The sequence below is a fragment of the Hirundo rustica genome, chromosome 26, assembly GCF_015227805.2.
Source record: "Hirundo rustica isolate bHirRus1 chromosome 26, bHirRus1.pri.v3, whole genome shotgun sequence".
NCBI lineage: Eukaryota > Metazoa > Chordata > Aves > Passeriformes > Hirundinidae > Hirundo > Hirundo rustica.
In genome coordinates, this window is record NC_053475.1 from 5,076,894 (window position 1) to 5,095,377 (window position 18,484).

General features: G+C 42.8%; 2 protein-coding genes across 3 annotated transcripts in view; one reads left to right on the forward strand and one right to left on the reverse strand.

Annotated features, from left to right (window-relative positions):
* LSM7 (LSM7 homolog, U6 small nuclear RNA and mRNA degradation associated) lies at nt 1–5,012 on the reverse strand. Its single transcript, XM_040086995.1, has 4 exons — nt 4,902–5,012; nt 4,648–4,738; nt 3,299–3,370; nt 1–1,049 (listed from the first exon to the last, which is right to left on the reverse strand). The coding sequence occupies exons 1-4, from the start codon at nt 4,941–4,943 to the stop codon at nt 907–909; spliced, it is 348 nt and encodes a 115-aa protein (XP_039942929.1). The 5' UTR covers nt 4,944–5,012; the 3' UTR covers nt 1–906.
* Nucleotides 5,008–18,484, forward strand: part of SPPL2B (signal peptide peptidase like 2B) — a 25,519-nt gene continuing 12,042 nt past the window's right edge. Inside the window, exons 1-5 of one of the 2 annotated variants that reach the window (XM_040086991.1) lie at nt 5,008–5,161; nt 14,529–14,648; nt 16,731–16,913; nt 17,598–17,687; nt 18,047–18,186. In XM_040086991.1, coding sequence (XP_039942925.1) covers nt 5,105–5,161; nt 14,529–14,648; nt 16,731–16,913; nt 17,598–17,687; nt 18,047–18,186 — 590 coding nt within the window. In that variant the 5' untranslated portion in view covers nt 5,008–5,104. The remainder of the gene's footprint in view (nt 5,162–14,528; nt 14,649–16,730; nt 16,914–17,597; nt 17,688–18,046; nt 18,187–18,484) is intronic. The other variant, XM_040086993.2, reaches the window with a different exon arrangement.

Consider the following 18,484-nt stretch of genomic DNA (forward strand, 5'->3'; position numbering starts at 1 on the left):
AACAGATTAATTTGTCTTTATTTACTCAAAACTCCTTAAATTTTGCATTTTCTGCAGTATAAAAGAAATAAAAATGTTTACTTACAAATCAAGTTATAACAAGCAAAACCACAAGTGGATAGCTACAATATAAAAAATACGCAGTACTTCCAGACACTGCGGACAGTTGAACAAATGTTAGGATATTAAATATTCTTCCCCTAAAATTCCAAGTATCAAACAGATATCTCCATAAGGTTCAGGACAGTCAACCAAGAATTATCCCACAGGTTAGACCAGTCCTCCTGTAGAAATGTGTGAGCCTGCTGAGACACAGATCACAGCTCACCAATTCTGGAACAAGTGCTGAAAAAGACCTTCTCAGCTACATCCCTTGTAAAGGTGATGACACTACACATAAGGAAGTATTTTCTGGCACAAAAGAGACTGAACTCAACAGCATACAACATAATGCTTCCCCCACTGAGTACTGATATCTAAGAGGAAGAAAAACATGTTCTACTGTATTTAGGCTTTTAATTTGGATTAAATACATTTTAATGTATTTTAAAATGGAAAGAATATAATCAGCATTCAGGGCATTCTTAGCTAATTTTATGGGTTTGTTTCAAAACTCACAAGATCAAGATCTCAGACAATTCATGACAATATGTTCTCTTCTGTCAGCTCTAAACAACATAGTTACGCACTTATTTGGGGGTGGGAGGAAAACAAGAACATACTTCTTCTATTCCCCATCCTCTCATAATTTATGAAAGTCACAAAAATAAAAGCTGACTTTTTTTCCCCACTAACAAATACACATTCAAACCCCACCCCCCCCAAAACAGGAAGCTTCTCACACACTGATAGTTTTCTCCAATGACTTGCAACACTGAAGTCTTCAGAGACAATCCAAAGAAAGCATCAGCCATCTTGCTGCTGAATGAAAGGGTTTGGAATAGCTTCCATTCCATCCTGTGGACAAATCAGAACCACAGAAGTCCCTCTGCAAACCACAAGTCCCAGCTGACGTGTGTCTTCTGTTAATTTAAATTGATCATCTGGATCTAAAAAGCAGAGATCCATGGTTAGAACATAAGAAAAAGAAACTAAATTCCATTAACTTCAAAAGGCACAGACATGCACGTTCTTTCCTGGCATAACTGCTTTGTTTTATTGAACACATGGACTATACAGGCGATGCAGCAATGACATCTGATGTTTTCAAGACCTTACTGACAGTGAGCAATAAAGAAATTTGCTCTGTATGCAACAAAAACAGAATACATTTATTAAAGAATTCAAAGGCCCTTTGATTCACCTAACCAATAGTATACATGGAAGTGATTAAGAAATGCTCTTGATCACATTTCAAACGCCTGGGGATTAATGCAAATCAGAAAAAGACCCTGACTTTTCAATGCACTATTGAAGAATCCATTCCCAGATCAGGCTAAACCAGGCTGGATTGGGACAGACAAACACTCACAAGTCAGCCAGTTCTACCTTCCATGAGATACCTCTATATTCAACAGAAATTAACAATACATTTTAAAACTCGCTTTTAAAGAGAAAATTCAAAGCTTCAGGTCTTCCCTTTTAAGCAGGTAGAAGAATACTCTTCAAAAGCACTGTCCTAGCAAATGATATGTTTTGTATCAGAGAGGAGAGAGACACTGCTTTATTCAAGCTTTAGAGGACATGGGCAGAGGAGCTCAAGCAAAGACTAACAGATGTTCTATCACAGGGAACGTCCTTAATCTGACTTCTGCTGTAGAATCACCTTTAAAGGTCATGTAGTACAGCCCCCCTGCAACAAGCAGTTGCTCGGACTCCCATCTTTGAATGCTCCCAATGATGGGGCACCCACCACCTCTCTGAGCAACTTGTCCCAGGATTTTTATCACCTTCATTATAAAAAACCCCGCCTCTTCCTTGTATCTAAATTGACTCTACTCTAATTTAAGCCCATTCCCTGTTGCCCTGTCCCTACAGGGCCTGCTGAAGCATTCACCCTGTCATTTCCTTTTATGTCTCTTTAAAGTTCTAAAAGGCCACAATAACATCTCCTCAGGGCCCTCTCTTCTCCAGGTGAGCACCCCCAGCTCTCCCAGCCTGGCTCCAGAGCAGAGGGGCTCCAGCCCTTGGAGCATCTCTGTGGCCTCCTCTGGACTGGATCCAGCAGCTCCACGTCATCCTGATGTTGTTCCCCAGGGCTGGGGGCAGCTCTGCAGGTGGAGCAAGGCAGTGGAGCAGAATCCCCTCCCTGGGGATGAATCCCTCATCCCTGGTAGGGATGCAGGCCAGGATACAGCTGGCTTTGTGAGCTGCAAGCACATATTTTCCAGCCTCCTATCCAGAAGCATGTCCAAGTCCCTCTCAGGAGGGCTGCTCTCAATCTGTTCATCCCCCAGCCTGGATTGATACCAGGAGTTGTCCCAAACCAGGAGCAGGACCTTGTAATTGAGTCTTGCTGAACTTCATGAGGTTCCTGTGGACCCTCTTCAAAAACTTGTCCAGGTGCCCCTGGATGGCCCTGTCCTGCAGGTGTGTCACCTGCAGACTGAGGGTGAACTTGATCCCACTGTCTATGTCACTGATGGACACTAAACAGTACTGGTCCCCACAGAGATTCCTGAGGGACACCCTTTGTCACTGATGTTCCTGAGGACATTAAGCCATTGACTGCTACCTTCTGCATATGACCATCCAACCAATTCCACAGTCACCAAACAATTCACCCATCAAATCTATTTTTCTTCAGTTTAGGGAGAAGGACGTTGTGGGGGACTGTGTCAAAGGTTTTATAGAAGTACAGATAAAAGACACCTGTGAGCCCTTCCCTCATCCACTGATGGAGTCACTCCATCACAGAATGCCACTGGGTTGGTCAGACAGGATTTTTCCTTGGTAAAGCCATGGTGGATATCTCAAATCACCTCCCTTTCCTCCAAATGCCTTAGCAGAGCTCCAAGGAAGATCTGCTCCATGATCTTCCCAGGCTCCTTTCTACCCTTCTGAAAAATGGGTCCAATGTTTCCCTCTTTTCCATCACCTGACTGCCATCACTTTTTAAATATTTTAGAGTAGCTTGGGAACTGTATCAGCCAATTCCCTCAGGAATCTCAGATGCATGCTGTCAGGTCCACAGACCTGCCACCTTATCTCTTTCTTTACAAGATAGTTGTCCCAAGCGTGCTGCAGTTTGGGTGATGTTAATATACAGTTTCTGCTTATTCACTCACAGAGCTGTAAAATTTCTGTCAAGAAAACCACTCAGGGAGAGGAAGCTTTCCAAAGATTGCATATAACTTACCTCGCATATACTCAATGGTACCATCCAGCACAAGGTTCAGAAGAGGGTCAAATCCTTTCAAGACACCACTTGCTATTGAAGACCACACCAAAAACAATGATTAGGATCAAAGCAAGGTATACAGTACCACAAGACTTCATTAAATATACATCCAGTTCTCCAGCCTTGTTCCCTCCTTCAGGCAAGACCAAATAAATGAGGCCAGAGTTATTAAACAGTGTCCTCTTTATCAATGGCAAGTACACAAAAGCTGGTCTGCATTGCACCAGTTAAAACTTACAGACTTTTCAATCAATTCTTCAAAATGTCCTTCAAGACACTAACATTTTTGCTTTCAGCCAATTTCAAGGGCATTTTAAGAATACTGTATAACAAAGCAGTACAAGTCACACAAAGGAAAAAAAAAAAAAAAAAGACAAGTCCAAAACAAAATGAATAGGAAAGGTTAATGAAAGGTTGTGGTTAAAAATGAAGCAAGACCATATTTTAAGTTCTTTCCTTAGAAACCCCATCTTCCAGGGGTTCTCCTGGCACCTCATGTCTTTAGCATAAGCACTGCTTCACAAGAAGGCACTGCAGAAAGACCAGCACTTTGTCCTAATGATTCCGCAAGACTAGACACTAAATATATCACAAAACTACACAGAGTGACTTCCCAGTTTGACAAATACACTCATCAATAAGGAGTTCAAGTAACGTCCAAACCCTTCTAAGCATTAGGTCCCCGTGAAGTTTTAAAATGCAGCACATGGCTAACTCAGACAAACGAGTGCCTGCGGGTGGCAGTAGCCGCATTGGGATGCGCCTTCCCAGCTGGGAAAGGACGGGGATGGAAAAGCACAGTGCCAGATATTGAACCATCAACTTCGGGCACGCTTACCATGTCAAGAGATGAAAGGCACGACAGTTGTATTAATTGTTACAGTCCATAAATGTTTCTTTATTCCTTTAAGCGCACCCTTCCAATGCAAAAAAAAAAAACCCAAAAAACCAAAAAACCACAAACAAAAAACCCCAGCCCGAAAAAAAAGCAAAACCAAACCCACACAAACAAACAAAAATAAAACAAAAAAAACCAGCCAAAATAAGGCTGTTCAAGACAACTAATAAAAGAGGTGCACAGAGGAGCCATAAAGATAAAAATGCACGCAGGAGATGAATGGAATAGTTAAGCGAGAAAGCCTTCACACCAGTAACTGCAACCACTAGTAAGTAAAAGCACCCGCTACTCCTCGCCTTCCCTTAATGGGAAAGCAGCGTGAGCAGGAGGGCAGAGCCGACAGGAGGCGGCTGAGGGAAAACGCCGAAAGGCAGAAGAGCTTCGTGCTGCAGCCACGCGCCGGGCTCACCTTCCCGCCCGCCCTGGAACTTCACCCGGATGGTCTTGTCGATGTACTTGGAGAGGTCTAAGATGCTCTCCTTCTTCTTCTTCTCCTTATCCTACGGCAGAGCACAGGTGGCCCAGTTAAAGTGAACCATCCGCGGAGACACAGCCCCGGAACGCTCCTGCGGGATCCCGCGGCGGCGGGACGCGAGCATAGCGCCAGCACCATCGCCACCCGGCACAGCGAGACCGCGGAACGCAAAGCACCCCATTGCTCACCGCCATCTTCCCCGCACCGCCACCGCCACCGCCACTCGCCATTTCATTCGGCACCGCCAGAAGTGACGTCGCGCCCCGGCGGAGCCCGTTGGCGGCTCGGGGCGGTGGGGCGGGACGTCCGGGGCGGGCTCTGGGTACCCGGTGCGGAAGGGTCCGGCCCGGCCCAGGTCGGGACAAAGCGACAGCGGCGCGGTAGGCCCGGCATGGCGGCGCGGCCGGCCCGGCTCCGCCTCTGGCTTCTCCTGCATCTACTGCCACAGGTCAGTGGCTGTGCCGGGCTGTGCGCTCCCCGAGCCACGCGCGGGCACTCCGGCTGAGGGCGGGGAGCGACCCTGGGCGCAGCCGGGCCCGGGCGGGCTGTGCGGGCTGTGCAGCCGGGCCCGGGCGGGCTCTGCGGGCTGTGCGGGCTGTGCAGCCGGGCCCGGGCGGGCTCTGCGGGCTGTGCGGGCTGTCCGTGCCCGGAGCCGCCTCCCGCGGGCGGCCAGAGGTGCTGCAGCCGTCCCCGCAGCGGGCTGTGGCCGCAGGAATACAGCGGAGCGCATGGGGCTGCCGGCCCTGCCCTCCGCAATTTGGCAGCATTGATTTGTCTATGGGTCTGGGTTTGTTTGAGACTTTTGTATTCTTTCCGTAGTAACTAGCGTTTTCCTCGTAGTTCGTAAAACTTCGGAGCCCCCGTGGGCCCACCCCAGCGTCCTCACCGGGCAGCCCCAGGGAGGGAATCGCAGCCGAGCCCCCGGGCTGGATCCCCGCAGGGACGGCTCTGGGTTCATCCCGACTGAAAAGCCCCTATAAGGAAGCATTCAGCAGAAAAGAAGGGATTTCTGCTGACCCTGACTGTCTAGTCTGTCTTGAGTCTTGTATTGTCATTACTAAAATATTAATTAGTTTTGTGGGATACATTTCTAAGGGTGTGACAAACTAGGTGTGTAATCCTGATACAGGATGGAGTGGATATCTAGCAACTGCATTTCATGGTACATAGCTTTTGCCTTTTATGTTTGGTGTTTTGTGTTCTGAAAATTTTGAAATGTCATTTAATGTGTCATTTAAACTTCTTGATTGTTTATTAGGTAATTTGGAGCGTATCATGTCTTTTTGATTATTGGGGTAGCATCTTAACATGGAACTCTAATATTTTCTTCCCTGTCTTCTTACTGATTGCTTGCCAGTAATTTTTAGTTACAGTAGTCTGGTTGTCAGCTAACTTCTTTATTTCTATATCATCCCCTTTTTTCATCCATTATCTTTGTCTTTATTATCTCTTCATTATGCTCTTGTGTGCTCCGTGCATTTTGTCATCTCCACTGATGCTTCACAGGGACTGGTAGTGCAGTGTAGGCCCCACAAATTAATAAGATTTAATTAACAAAAACATGTCAAAGAATGGCGTGGAGTAAGTTTGATCCAGCAGTTTGGGGAAGGTGAGCACATGGCAGTGCAGAAGGACAGCAGGTGAGATAGTCCACTGGTGGGTACTTGGAGGTCTTGCCTTCAGCTCCACGCATTGCAGCACATTTGTGTCTGTAAGCATTTGGTGTATTTGTTCAGTGGAAGTGTTACTGTACTTGGAGTAAGCTTGGGCAGACTGATCAGGGTGCTGGAACAGTCCTGCTGCTGCAGTGAAAAGTGGATGTACTGTGTGCTGCCAATATGTTTCTGTTAGCCAAGCCGGCATTTAAAAAATTTGTTTGAATACCTCAAATTGTGCATTACTTCTGCATCTCTTGTGCTTGCAGTTGTTGGGATGGTTTTGGGTAGTACATCCTCTTTAGTGTGAGGCAGAGAAGACTGTTCTGCTGCACTCATCCTGGTTTGGTACCCCTGTGACTGATGGCTGGAGTTATTCCAGGGGACAGAGCTGGCAGCTGTTGTCAGGAGCTGCTGTGTGCAATTGCTGTGTGCCGGCTGTACTCATTCTCACTGCCTTATTCTTGCCTTAGCGAGCATATATCTTTGTCTCCCTCCTTTAAACAGGATAATGGAATTTTTTTTGTTGCCTGTTTCCCTGGGGCAATAGGAGGTAGTGTCCACATTTGCTTCTATATTCTGATTTAGGGAGAAGGATCAGCTTGGCTCCTGAAGCATGGCTCTTCCAAATCTGGGTCCTCATCTGGGAACACTTTATGAGTGGTGTGATCTTATAGATCCAAGTCAATCTGCACTTAGATCTTGCTTTGGTATTTGAGTTCTCACATTGCCTTTAAGTGCCCATTCCTTCCAGGCATTGTTACCCCTTAGTTGTCCTGTAACAACAGCAGATATTCTGAGCCTTTGACTAGTGATGAACATAGTAAGATGATCTGCAGTGAATGTGTTGGGTCTAGCTGGCCTTCACTATAGCAGCTTTCAGCAGTATATATTGAATTGAGGTGATGGGTTTGTATTTTAAATTAGGGCACTCTATGATATTGGTCCAAAGAATTGGAAAGACTGTCTAAAATTCTGCATTAAGATGGTGACTGACAATTTAGTCTCCTGAAATTACTGCATTAGCAATATGTAGCTCCCTGCAGTGTACAGTGTTTGTTGAAGGAGTGTTTTATTTGAGTGCAGCTTTGCTGCTGTTGCTGGTCTCCAGATGGATCGGTGCAGTTCATGGGAAAGAATGACTCCAGCTTCTGGGAACTCTCACATGGAATGAATGAGCTTCTGAATGGAATTCATTCCTTCTTCAAGGAACACAGCTCCCAGTGTCTGTGAAATCTTTCTGAGGTGTGGTTGACCAGGTCAGTTGATAGAGCTGCTGAAAGAAGAAAAGGTGTATAGGACATCCAGGTGAGTGTGGGGCCAGAGGCGGAGAGGAACAAACACGACAGACATTAGGTTGGCTCAGTCACTCACACTGCAGTTTCTTGAAATATGGGTGAGCTGAATTCTTCCTCTCCACCTTCTTCCATCATTTAACTTGCAAGTCCAGTGGTTGCCTGTGAGATACATTAATACACCTAAAAAAGCTTACACAGCAGAAAAACTGGGGAGTAATCTTCTCTTTTATACATTAATCTGTGGAAGGCCCTTATGAGATTCAGAGCCAACAAGTATGCCCTTCTATTACCACAAACATTAGATTAGCTTGTTTGTCTGTTAAATTCTGCCCTCAGATTTTACATTTCTGTTGTGTGAAAACCTTTTCCAGTTTTGCAGCTTTATAGAAAACACTTCTATTGTGTGCTTTTTAAGCCATAGGATCAGTAAGAAACAAGTATTACAATATACATTACTGTCACAACAGCTGTTGTTTTTCTGTGTTTGAAAAAGGCTAGACTTGATATCCAAACACTTGGAAAAAAAGCCTTTGGGGCTGTAGGCACATTGTATAGGATCTGCACAGGAGATGGCATTTTCTCCTGGGTTAATCTAGGATATGAAGTGGCCTCTAGGAATAAGGAATCATCATAAATGTTGCCACTATGCCAGTGCATCAGCAGCACTGCTTTGAGCTTTTGTTGTCTCATACCTACTGGCATGAATAAAAACAAAACTGGATGCATCAAAGAACAAACTTCAGAACTATGCTTTCATTCTAAGTGATAATAGCTTTGTAAATATATCTGTTAATCCACATTATCCACAGATTATATTCTCCACAGAGTTTCTAAAACTCTGTGTTCCCTCTTCTGCTTTTAGCCCTGCTCATATTGCCCTTAATTCCTCTCATGCTTGATTTTTATTTGGCTTTTGGCATAAAAATCTACATAGCTTCTAAAATGTTTTGAGCACTTCACATTAGGAACCTTTTACTCCCTTGATATTTCTTTGAAGAACATCCATTAAATACCACAGAAAGCAAATTTGTGTATAACTGTCTCCTGGGTGCCTTTTAGGAATTATTCCTGAGTTCTAGTAATGGTTATCTCCACGGAAATGTATCAACACACCCTGTACTTACTCCCATTTTAAAGATGTGTGCCATATAGCTTACAGATGTAAAACTTTTAACTTTACAGCTTGATTGTTTCCCATATGCATAAGGCTGTTCAACTACAGTAGTTAGCTCCTGCAAAACTGTCTGAAGATTTTGGAGAGAGTTGTACATGTAATATTCAAAACTAAGATACTTCATGTTTTGTTTGCTTATCTAAGCCCAATAAGACCATGTACAGTAGCCAGGGAACGTTCTTTTGTTGTTGTCTTTAGTGTGTGACTGTATTTGCATCTCAGTTGCTTGTTACTCTTGGAAGTCGAATTCAAGATCATAAGAACAGATTACTTTTCTAAATTACTTGCTTCTATTGAAAGTAGTTTAGGTGCTATGGTTGAATACCTGAGATATGACTTCACAATCCATTATAGCAGGGAGTTGGAGTTCTTGTTTCCTCACACATATGCACAGTAGTGTCTCCCTTTCTCCCCAGATATCTTGGAAACTTGCACTGTGGTCAAATGGCTTTAATCTGCACTGAGATAATTGGTGCAACCTCCCATATTAGCATGCTTCAGGACAAATGTCATTGGCTCTAAAGGACTTAGTTAACACTAACATTATAAAAAAGGGAAAAAGTTGCTGCATTGTGTTAACAAAGACCATTTATATGCAGAAGAACTAAATAAAAAAGTCTCTTCCTCCTGTATATTTTTACAATGACATTTCTTTAATGCTTTGCTGACATCTTGCAGCAGTATGCCATCGTTGCCTCTGGGCACACTGTGAGTGTTAAAGAGCGATTTTACAATGTGTGTGGTAAAACACTGGCACAGGTTGTCCAGAGAAGAGATGGGTGCCCTGTCCCTGAAAGTGTTCAATGCCAGATTGAACAGGGTTTGGTTTACTGGAAGACTTCCTAGCCCTTTGCCAGGGGTTTGGACAAGGTTACCTTTTAAAGGTCTTTTCCAACCCAAACTATTCTCAAAAGTTTTCCAAATAATACCTTTTTACCCTGAGTGTCTCCTAGGGGTGCATGGTAACTTCTGTGTAATAGGGTTTGAAATAAAGAGGGAGAAATAAGAGTGATGGATTCTTTTAATGGGGTTTAGAACAATGTTAAGACACAACATTGTTGCTGACTCCAGTCATCTCTAGCATCTTATTCCTCGACTGCTATGTGAAGAAACAGGTATTTAAACTGTATTTGTAAGAGTGTAACTGCATAATTATCAAATCACTGGTGTGTTTAGGTTATGAATGGTAAACTAGATGTTGACAAATTAGTGTGTCACAACTTTCTAATTAGTAGCAGTGATGGTTAGGGATATGATATTTCTCTCTGAAACAAAGTTTCATCACTACTGGTAGGCACAAAGTGGTTTCCTCGGGGAAAGCTAAAGCAGAGCAATAGTGCAATTAAACATTTCTTCAGTCAGTCGCTTCAGTTTTGTTTGAGTGCTGGATGGGAGAAAGGGGAAGGAAGAATGGAAAGGAAGGAGTTTGGGTGTGTGGGTAGAGAGGAGTATGACACAAAGGGGGATGGTAGAAAGATGGTTTCTGGCAGGCAGAGTGGAGGAGCTTGTTTATTTGATTTGAAGGTTTTTTTCTTGGTTGGTTGGTTGTTTTGGGTTTTTTTGAACCTGCTGATGGTTATGAACTGATAGCCTTGTCCTCATCCTGTGTCCTGGGGTTACTAATGAATGACAGTGTTCCATCAGAAACCAAATGTGTGACTAGTTCAGATGAGAATCAAATAATTTACTGTACATGTTTCAGATATTTTATGTATGTTTTTAAACAAACTTCCAAATACTAAGTGGAAGTTAGCTAAGGATTAGCGAGTGTCCTCAATAAAATGGAGAAACTTCCTGTTACACTAGGAAACAAATGCTCTGGGAGCACAAAAAGGATAATAGGAAGAATCCAGTCACATTAACACTGTTTGGTGTTCCTAAGGACTGAGATTCCAAATCACTGGGCTGAAAGAGTATTTTGAGACTGCTACATTTAGTATGTGGTACATTTTTTCCTGGCTAATAGCTTATGTGAAGCTAAAACACAAATATGATTTGCATTTGCTCTCAGCATTGTCCTTTATAATCTATTACCAGACAGCACTACTTGAAGACTGAAGTTGCTGTACAAGCACTGTTAGGCTCTAAAGCAGCAACTGAAGATCAGCAAGATCTCCTTCAAAAAGAGGCATTGATCTGGATTTGTATAATTGAATTACATTTTAAAAGTTAGGTTTTCTGAACACTACTTTTGTATCTTAATGCATTTTTTATCTGAAGCATTAAAATCTTTTTGCAGCAGCTGGTCGGTCAGATCTTAATCTGAAATTGATTTCTTAACGTGTTGATGCTCAAACCTGACCAGATGGTCACTGAATGTATATGGGCAAACTTCACAGTGAGGAGTGTTGCATTGTGTGGCAGCAGTGACCTTGTGTCCAGGGAGGATACAACCACTGGCAGGGAAACAGACAACTCTTTGTTGTTAAGCATGAGATTCCATTTATTCCCCCTTCCCCGGGACAGGGAGGGGGTGAGAGAGAAGAGGGGTGAAGACAAAGAGAGCAAGCAGGGGCAGGCTCGTGGGTTTTATCGGGGATTTTAGGGGAGGAGTCTTAGGGTTTAGGTCAAGGAAGGAGATCAGATTTCAGCCTCCTCGAAACAGGACTCCCCAACGAGCTGATGTTCAGTATTTTGTATAAAGGAAAGCCTTTGTAACTTAACACTTTTTCAGTGAGTGGAGATGGTGCCTGACAGTCCTCCCAAGACAGAGCCTGCAAGCCCAATGTTGCTGCCCCGAGGAGCACAGAAGTGTCCTGTAGAACTTGATGGCTGATTGTTAAAGTGATGCTCTGATGCCTTCTTGTTCAAACAAGGACAAGAGCCTCTTGTCAGAGAGAGAAGCATTGCAAGGGTCCTGTTTGCCACTTAGAAATGTCCAGGAGGATTTATTTTAGAGTCCTTAGAACAGTACGAGCAGACCTCATTATAAACTTTGTGTTTCTTCAACCATTTCCAAGATCAGGGAAGATTTACAATTATTTTGGCTCAATTAATATGAGAAGGAAGTCACCACTAATTAGAGTTAAAGAAAACCACCACTAGTGATAGGGAAGTTGTACGTACTTCCACTTTTGTTTTGTTTGTCTTCCTACCTTCTGATTCCCTGGGTAAACATCTGGTAGGACTTGGGGTACAAACTGCATAAACTCCACAGAAGTACTTTATTTTGCAGGTTATATATATGCATACATACATGTATGTGTATATACATAAATATATATAGCCTTGTAAGTGATTTTGGTTCAGCTTTTTGGGTAGAAGATGAGGAATATACCTAGTACGCACAAAATTGTGTCACTATATGCAGTGAGGGGAAGGATAGGAGTAGACATTTAAATGAACAGACCTCATCTGTTCATCTGAAGAATAAGGAGTTGTGGGGAAAAGTCTGTGTTAAGGAAGTTTTTGCTAGTACCTACTTGTGAGCCCTCAGATCTTTCCGTTTTGCCGGGAAACGGCCTGGTGCAATCTGACGTAACAAAAATAATGAGGAAATTACTGTGTTTGCTGTGTGTTTTTTCGCAGGGATGAGAAGCTGAAAATATTTGTGTTAAAATCAGGACATCTTGCAGTTAAATGTAGTGTGTTCGCTGAACAAGCAGGTTACATACCGTGTATCACAACTGAGATGTCTAAAACTTGTAGATTTGCTGCATCTTACTATGTTTATTTTTGCTGTAGTTCTTGTTCTCTTTCTCTGTGTTACTACAGGATCTGCGTTCTGTTATCTCAGTTTCCAGAGTTCTTCAGGACAATTCTAGCATGTACATGATGCAAAAGATAGCTACCCTCCTTATAAAAATGAATGTGACGTGCTATGGAATATCCCTTTGTGAAATCATCTGCCTGATTGTGACCCTTTCTGTTACACTGAGGGTGGCTGCAACAAATCTTTGAGCGCCCTGACTTTAGGGTGAGCGTGGCACGAAATAAGAGAAAGGAGCAGGAACGATGGAGTGCCCGAAAAGAAAATTACTTTCATGAGAAATAAAAATAGGGATGACCCCTAGAAACCAAACACAGTATAGGGACAAGCTCTAAAAGACCAGAAGCAAGGGAGCAGTAGTAATATGTACTCTTGGGGTGGAATGTTCTAGAAACAATATCATATATGGAACACAAGTAACCAATAGGGGAGTAGAACTTGGATTAATTAACAACAACCTCAAAGGCTCTTGGGAGGAGATCTCAGGCTCACCCTGAGTTAGATGAATGTTTCCCAGGCCTTGAGGCTAAGGCTTGGCTTGTTAAGGGTGAAGTCCAGCTGACCCTGCATCCCAGCCAGGCAGACTCCCACACCTGTCCAAACCTCTTTGGACATGTATTCGCTGGGTGAACATGGTGAGAACCAGAGAAGGCTGTGACACTCTGCACACTGTTCAGCAATAACTAAAACACTTGTTTTGTTACCAGCATTGTTTTGGGCACAAAACGAAAACACTTCACCATACTAGCTGCTATAAAGAAAATTAACTCCATCCCAGCCAGACCCGGGACAGCATTTAATTATATACCTCAGATATGTAATCTTCACTGCTTACATTGTTGCAGATGTTGGAGTTTTGATGACAGTGACAACTGGTCATTGAAGCTATAAGTTAAGTTATAAGTAAATGCAGTAGGTAGACTTGAGAGTCTACATGCTGCCTAGAACACAAAAAGAGCTGCTGCTGCTGTTGGGTCTTGCCACATCTTCAGCAAAGGTATCCAAGGTTGACTTTTGGAGTGATGCGAATCTAGAACTGATCATTATTTCAGGCTGTACTTTCAGGAGATGGTGTTTTATTCATAGAATCATGAAATGGTTTGACTGGGAAGGGACCTTGGAGATCATCTAGTCCAGGCCCCTGACATGGGGTGGGCTAGGCCAGGCTGTTCAAAGCCGCATCCGACCTGGCCTCGAACACTTACAGGGATGGGGGAACCCACTGCTCTGGTCAGCCTGTGCCAGGGCCTCACCACCCTCACAACCAAGAATTCCTGCCCAATCTCCCATCCAGCCCTGCCCTTTGGCAGTGGGAGCCATTCCCTATTGCCCTGTCCCTCCATCCTTCGACCCTCTCCAGCTCTCCTGGAGCCCCTTCAGGCCCTGCCAGGGGCTCTGAGCTCTCCCTGGAGCCTTCTCCAGGTGAGTACCCCCAACTCTCCCAGCCTGGCTCCAGGGCAGAGGGGCTCCAGCCCTTGAAGCATCTCCATGGCCTCCTCTGGACTCGCTCCAGCATACTCCAGGTCTCATGTCTGTTCTTCATTAGTCCAGCTTCTTTCCCTTGCTGTTGTTATATACACATATGTGCACCAGTCCAGCTGTGTTGTTTGAGGTTGGCTTTTTGGTTTGTTCGTTTTGGTTGGTGTTGTTTTTGTTTGGTGGGGTGTTTTTTTTTTTTTTTTTTTTTTTTTTTTTTTTTTTTTAATAACACATCCAATGCTGTTTCATTTGATTTTTTGATTTTTTGACCAGTTGCTGTGTAGGAGGGAATCTGCATAATGTATTGGAAGTCTTTCTTTGAAGCATGATGGAAATAATAACAAATTCCACTGTATTCCCTGCACAAATATGGAAACTTTGTATGCTGTTTTGGTTTTCTTTAAAACTACAAAGCAGGCCAGTCAAGAGCAAGTTTCTCGCTTCACTTCTGATATTTTATGTAACCTAAAATCCTTGTGAAATTTTTGTTACATTTTCAGGTGTACTGTGAGTATGGGATGGTACATGTCCTTTCAGAGAAGGGGAGCAGCAAAGGAAAAGACTACTGTATTCTCTTCAACTCTCAGTGGGCCCATTTGCCACATGATCTGGGTAAAGCTGTAAGTACCTAGCTAGCTGATGACAAAAAAATGCATAAAAAATGCCTTTGTTACAAGGAAACTTCTGATTTCTTATTTAGATTAGTACTTTGAAGCAGCTGCTTTGTTTGCTCTGCTTAGAAGATATTTTATCTCTTAAGATCACTAGGCAATGCTAGGATGGCAATATTCATTTCCAGGCATTGTGCAGAAATAATGACTATTGCTGTTCAAAACAAAAATACTCCTTTTCAATGATGTGATCAGAGAAATTAAAATGGCACATATCTGGCTTGCGAAGGTGTTTTTGTACATCAGCATGATACAAGAAGATACCACATGACTTTTCTTATATAGTGAACTGTGGCCTTTACTGCTTTCTCAGTGTCAAGTGTAAGATTAAGCAGTTGTAAACTTGTGTCAAGCTTTTGCTGCCTTATCCAAAGTTGTATGAGCTGAAAATTGAGTAAATTCTTCACTCTTTTCTGTGAGAAAGTTACTGGCACTGAATGATGAAATCCGCAAATACACTTTGAATGAGCCACTAATAGGGGAAGATGTAGTTGACTGATACTTGCTTCATTTTATTCAGCCAGTTGAGTGTCCCACTGAATTATTAGTGTTCCTTACCAATGTATAGGCAAGTCTCAGTTATTTCTGGTGGGTTTATTGCAACTGTAGATTAGTCCCTAAATACATCAGTAGTTGTTTTTGCCTTGTGTAGACTCAGCTGACAAATTCTTGCGCTTGCACTTGTGAATGCACATGCATGACTGACTGTGGTACTTGGAAGAGTTGGGGACTGTACTGTAGACACCTTGTTTAAATCAGTCTCATAAGAATTCACTAGAGTCATATTGCAGTAGTTCTACAGGAGCCAATATAGTCCAGAACAGCTTGCACAGACACTTGGGTAGTGGATGTTGTATCTCTTGCCTGTCCCTGTCTCCTTCCTTGGTTCTTTCCTGCTTTTCCCTTCTTTCACATTCTTGCCTCTCCCCCTTCAGTACTCCAGCAGTACAGTTCACTAACTGAGGCGATGCAGTGCACCACTCTGAGCTCACTCTGCATTCATGTTGTGCTCTGAAACTTGGGCAACCCAGAGGTGTGGGTAGGAGCCTTTCACTGTCTCCAGAGGTCAGGCTGGAGACAGCAGTTTTCTGGAAAAGGTTGAAGCTACTGACAACCTGACACTTCCCTTTCCCCCCTAAAACAGTAGAGTCTGTTACACTGGTATTGCATATTGTATACCTGTGGATTTCTAATACAAACTGTTCCATGTGTCATTTTTTCAGGTTAGAGCTTTACTTTGACTCTTCTCAAATCTAACAGCTCACCTCAGCAAGGGCTGAGACCTGCTTCTCTTAGCACAGCTTGGTTGTTTGGTAGATAATTGCTGTTTTCAGGTAACTTGCAAATAGAACTGGGCAACTGGTGGTTGTTTAGATTTTGCAAGGAACAATTTGTCCCATTGTTATTTCTAAAACTTTGAAGTGTCTTTGGGATGTTCCTGATGAACCACATCAGATTAGATGCCTTTGGGTCTGAGGAGGGCAAAAATTAAGGAATTGGGACAGGCTTGCAGTGTCTCTGGATTACAAGTGGCGAGAGAAGTAGCTTAGAATCCAGTATTCAAGTACGTGGATGCAGAATCTCAGATCACTGGACACAGTAGGTTTCAACATGGAAGTTTATTGCCTATGCTTCTGTACTTTTCCCCGGCCTGTGTTTGGGTTTCTAGCTGCTCATACCCTCCATCATCCCAGCCTGCCACTCTGCCACCCCAGCAAAGATAAAACCTTGTTGTACTCCTCCCACATCCTGGCTGTGTGCATCAGAACAGCAACAATGCTGAGGAAAATAAATGCAAGTGAAGGTCATATCCCAAATTTTATTACCAGCAGAATTCTGTACAATAAGGTGAAACAAGGCAGAGCCCTACATAATAGAGAAGGCAGCACTGTTTCAGCTTTCATGTTGCTCTGAGAATACCTCTCCACTTACCACTACTGGAAAGTTTTAAATTATCCTTTAGAAACTCTGGTTTCTGTTCTTAACTTCTGTTGTATATGTATATGTATTTAACTAATTTATTTTTTTCAGTCACTCTTGCAACTGCAGGATCAGACAGCATCTGTTTTGTGTTCTCCTTCTGATGTACCTGATGAGGGATTCAATAATCAAATCCCCATGGTGATGCGAGGAAATTGCACCTTCTATGAGAAAGTTAGGCTTGCTCAGATAAACGGTGCTCGTGGGCTGCTGATTGTTAGTAGAGAGAGACTGGTAAGTTACTTTTTATCTTCCTATGCTGATGATTCCCCTCTGATACTAGATATTGTCTTCAGTGCACATTGCACATTGGTATTTGATGTTCCTCTTTAAAGTAAATAATGCATGTGTGTTTCTGCATGTACTTAGTAGCATAGTTATGTGTGGGAACCATATATCTGATGGAAGAATGAATGAAACAAGAAGTGCTCCTTTAAGTAGGAAGAGTTGGCATGGAGCTCATGTGCCCTTCAAGTTAAGGGCTCAGAATTACCCTTGTTCCAAATGAAGTACTGGAGTCAAAGGATGAGGTTGGTTTGTGACTCCATCATAATACCACACTGAATCTAGTGCTTTAGTTTCAGCTGGAGCATCAACAGCATGTATTTTGTGTTTTGAAAATAAGATTGAGTCCTGGTCAGTACTAGAGGCACACATCAGACATAAACCCGCGACCTGATGTGCAGAAGATACTGCTTGAAATTTGGTTGCTGCATTTTGCTGTTACAGTCTTACATTACTTCAGTTTGGCTGGGAACAGACATATATTTTGACTTTGGAGTGTTTGCTGTCATTAAGTCCCCTTCTAGAATATTTTTCAAATTAGCAGGAACAAAACTTGCAACTTTAACCCTTTTGAAGGATTAGAAGTATTTGCAGAAATAAACATGTTCTTACCTGGTCTGAACTGTCTTTCAGGTTCCTCCTGGAGGTAATAGGAGTCAGTATGAAGAGATTGATATTCCTGTAGCTCTGCTTAGCTACACTGATATGTTAGATATTGGCAAGGTAAAGTCAATACTAAAAGTTCTTATTTATATTATCTCATGTAAATGAGTCACTGCTCAACTATTAAGTCCACCTTAAGAGCTTTGAATTTGTAGAGAGTGTATTAATGAAGATTGCTTTACTGTGTTTTGGAAAAAAAAAAAATCAAATCTCTTGAGAGGTTATTTCTCATCTTTGAAATAAAATCAAAACACAGCCTGGTGCTGAAAATAAATATCACTAATAGAAGAGCCAATAGATGGCTCTTACGAGTTTATAGTGAAGCTTGATTATGAGGTTGCTTAGTGAAAATTAAATAAATTAACCTTTGCTAAGGTGGCTTTTTGGATGTTCTTCCTAATTTGTATTTACCTCCACAGAGTTTTGGCAGCTCAGTGAAAGGAGCAATGTATGCACCAAATGAGCCTGTGCTGGACTACAACATGGTGATTATCTTTGTCATGGCAGTGGGGACTGTTGCAATTGGAGGCTACTGGGCAGGAAGCAGAGATGTGAAAAAGTGAGTAACTGAAAGCAGTGTACCAGGTTTCCTGTATTTTTCACAGATTAAAAAAACCTAGATCGTGTTTATGTAAGCATCACCTGGCAGCTCTGCTAGTGAGGTTAGGAGACTCTGTAGTCAGAATGAGAAAATGATAATGTGATGTTTGAAAGGCCTTGAGTCTTGCATTGGTTTGGTCATTGTAGGAAATCATTAGAGTATAGATTGCATTTTAGGATTTTGCCATGTCAAAAGACCAAACATTTGAAAAGCTCAGAAGGAAAATTATTAAGTAATAGGCTTAGTGTTTGGGCTT

What these genes read in the sequence shown, in the direction of transcription:
- LSM7 (XM_040086995.1), bottom strand. Translation starts at nt 4,943, where the DNA reads ATGGCGAGTGGCGGTGGCGGTGGCGGTGCGGGGAAGATGGCG. An exon ending in GTTCCAGGGCGGGCGGGAAG is followed by an intron (nt 3,371 to 4,647) that starts GTGAGCCCGGCG and finishes GGTCTTCAATAG; the next exon opens with CAAGTGGTGTCTTGAAAGGA. An exon ending in TACCATTGAGTATATGCGAG is followed by an intron (nt 1,050 to 3,298) that starts GTAAGTTATATG and finishes TCTGCTTTTTAG; the next exon opens with ATCCAGATGATCAATTTAAA.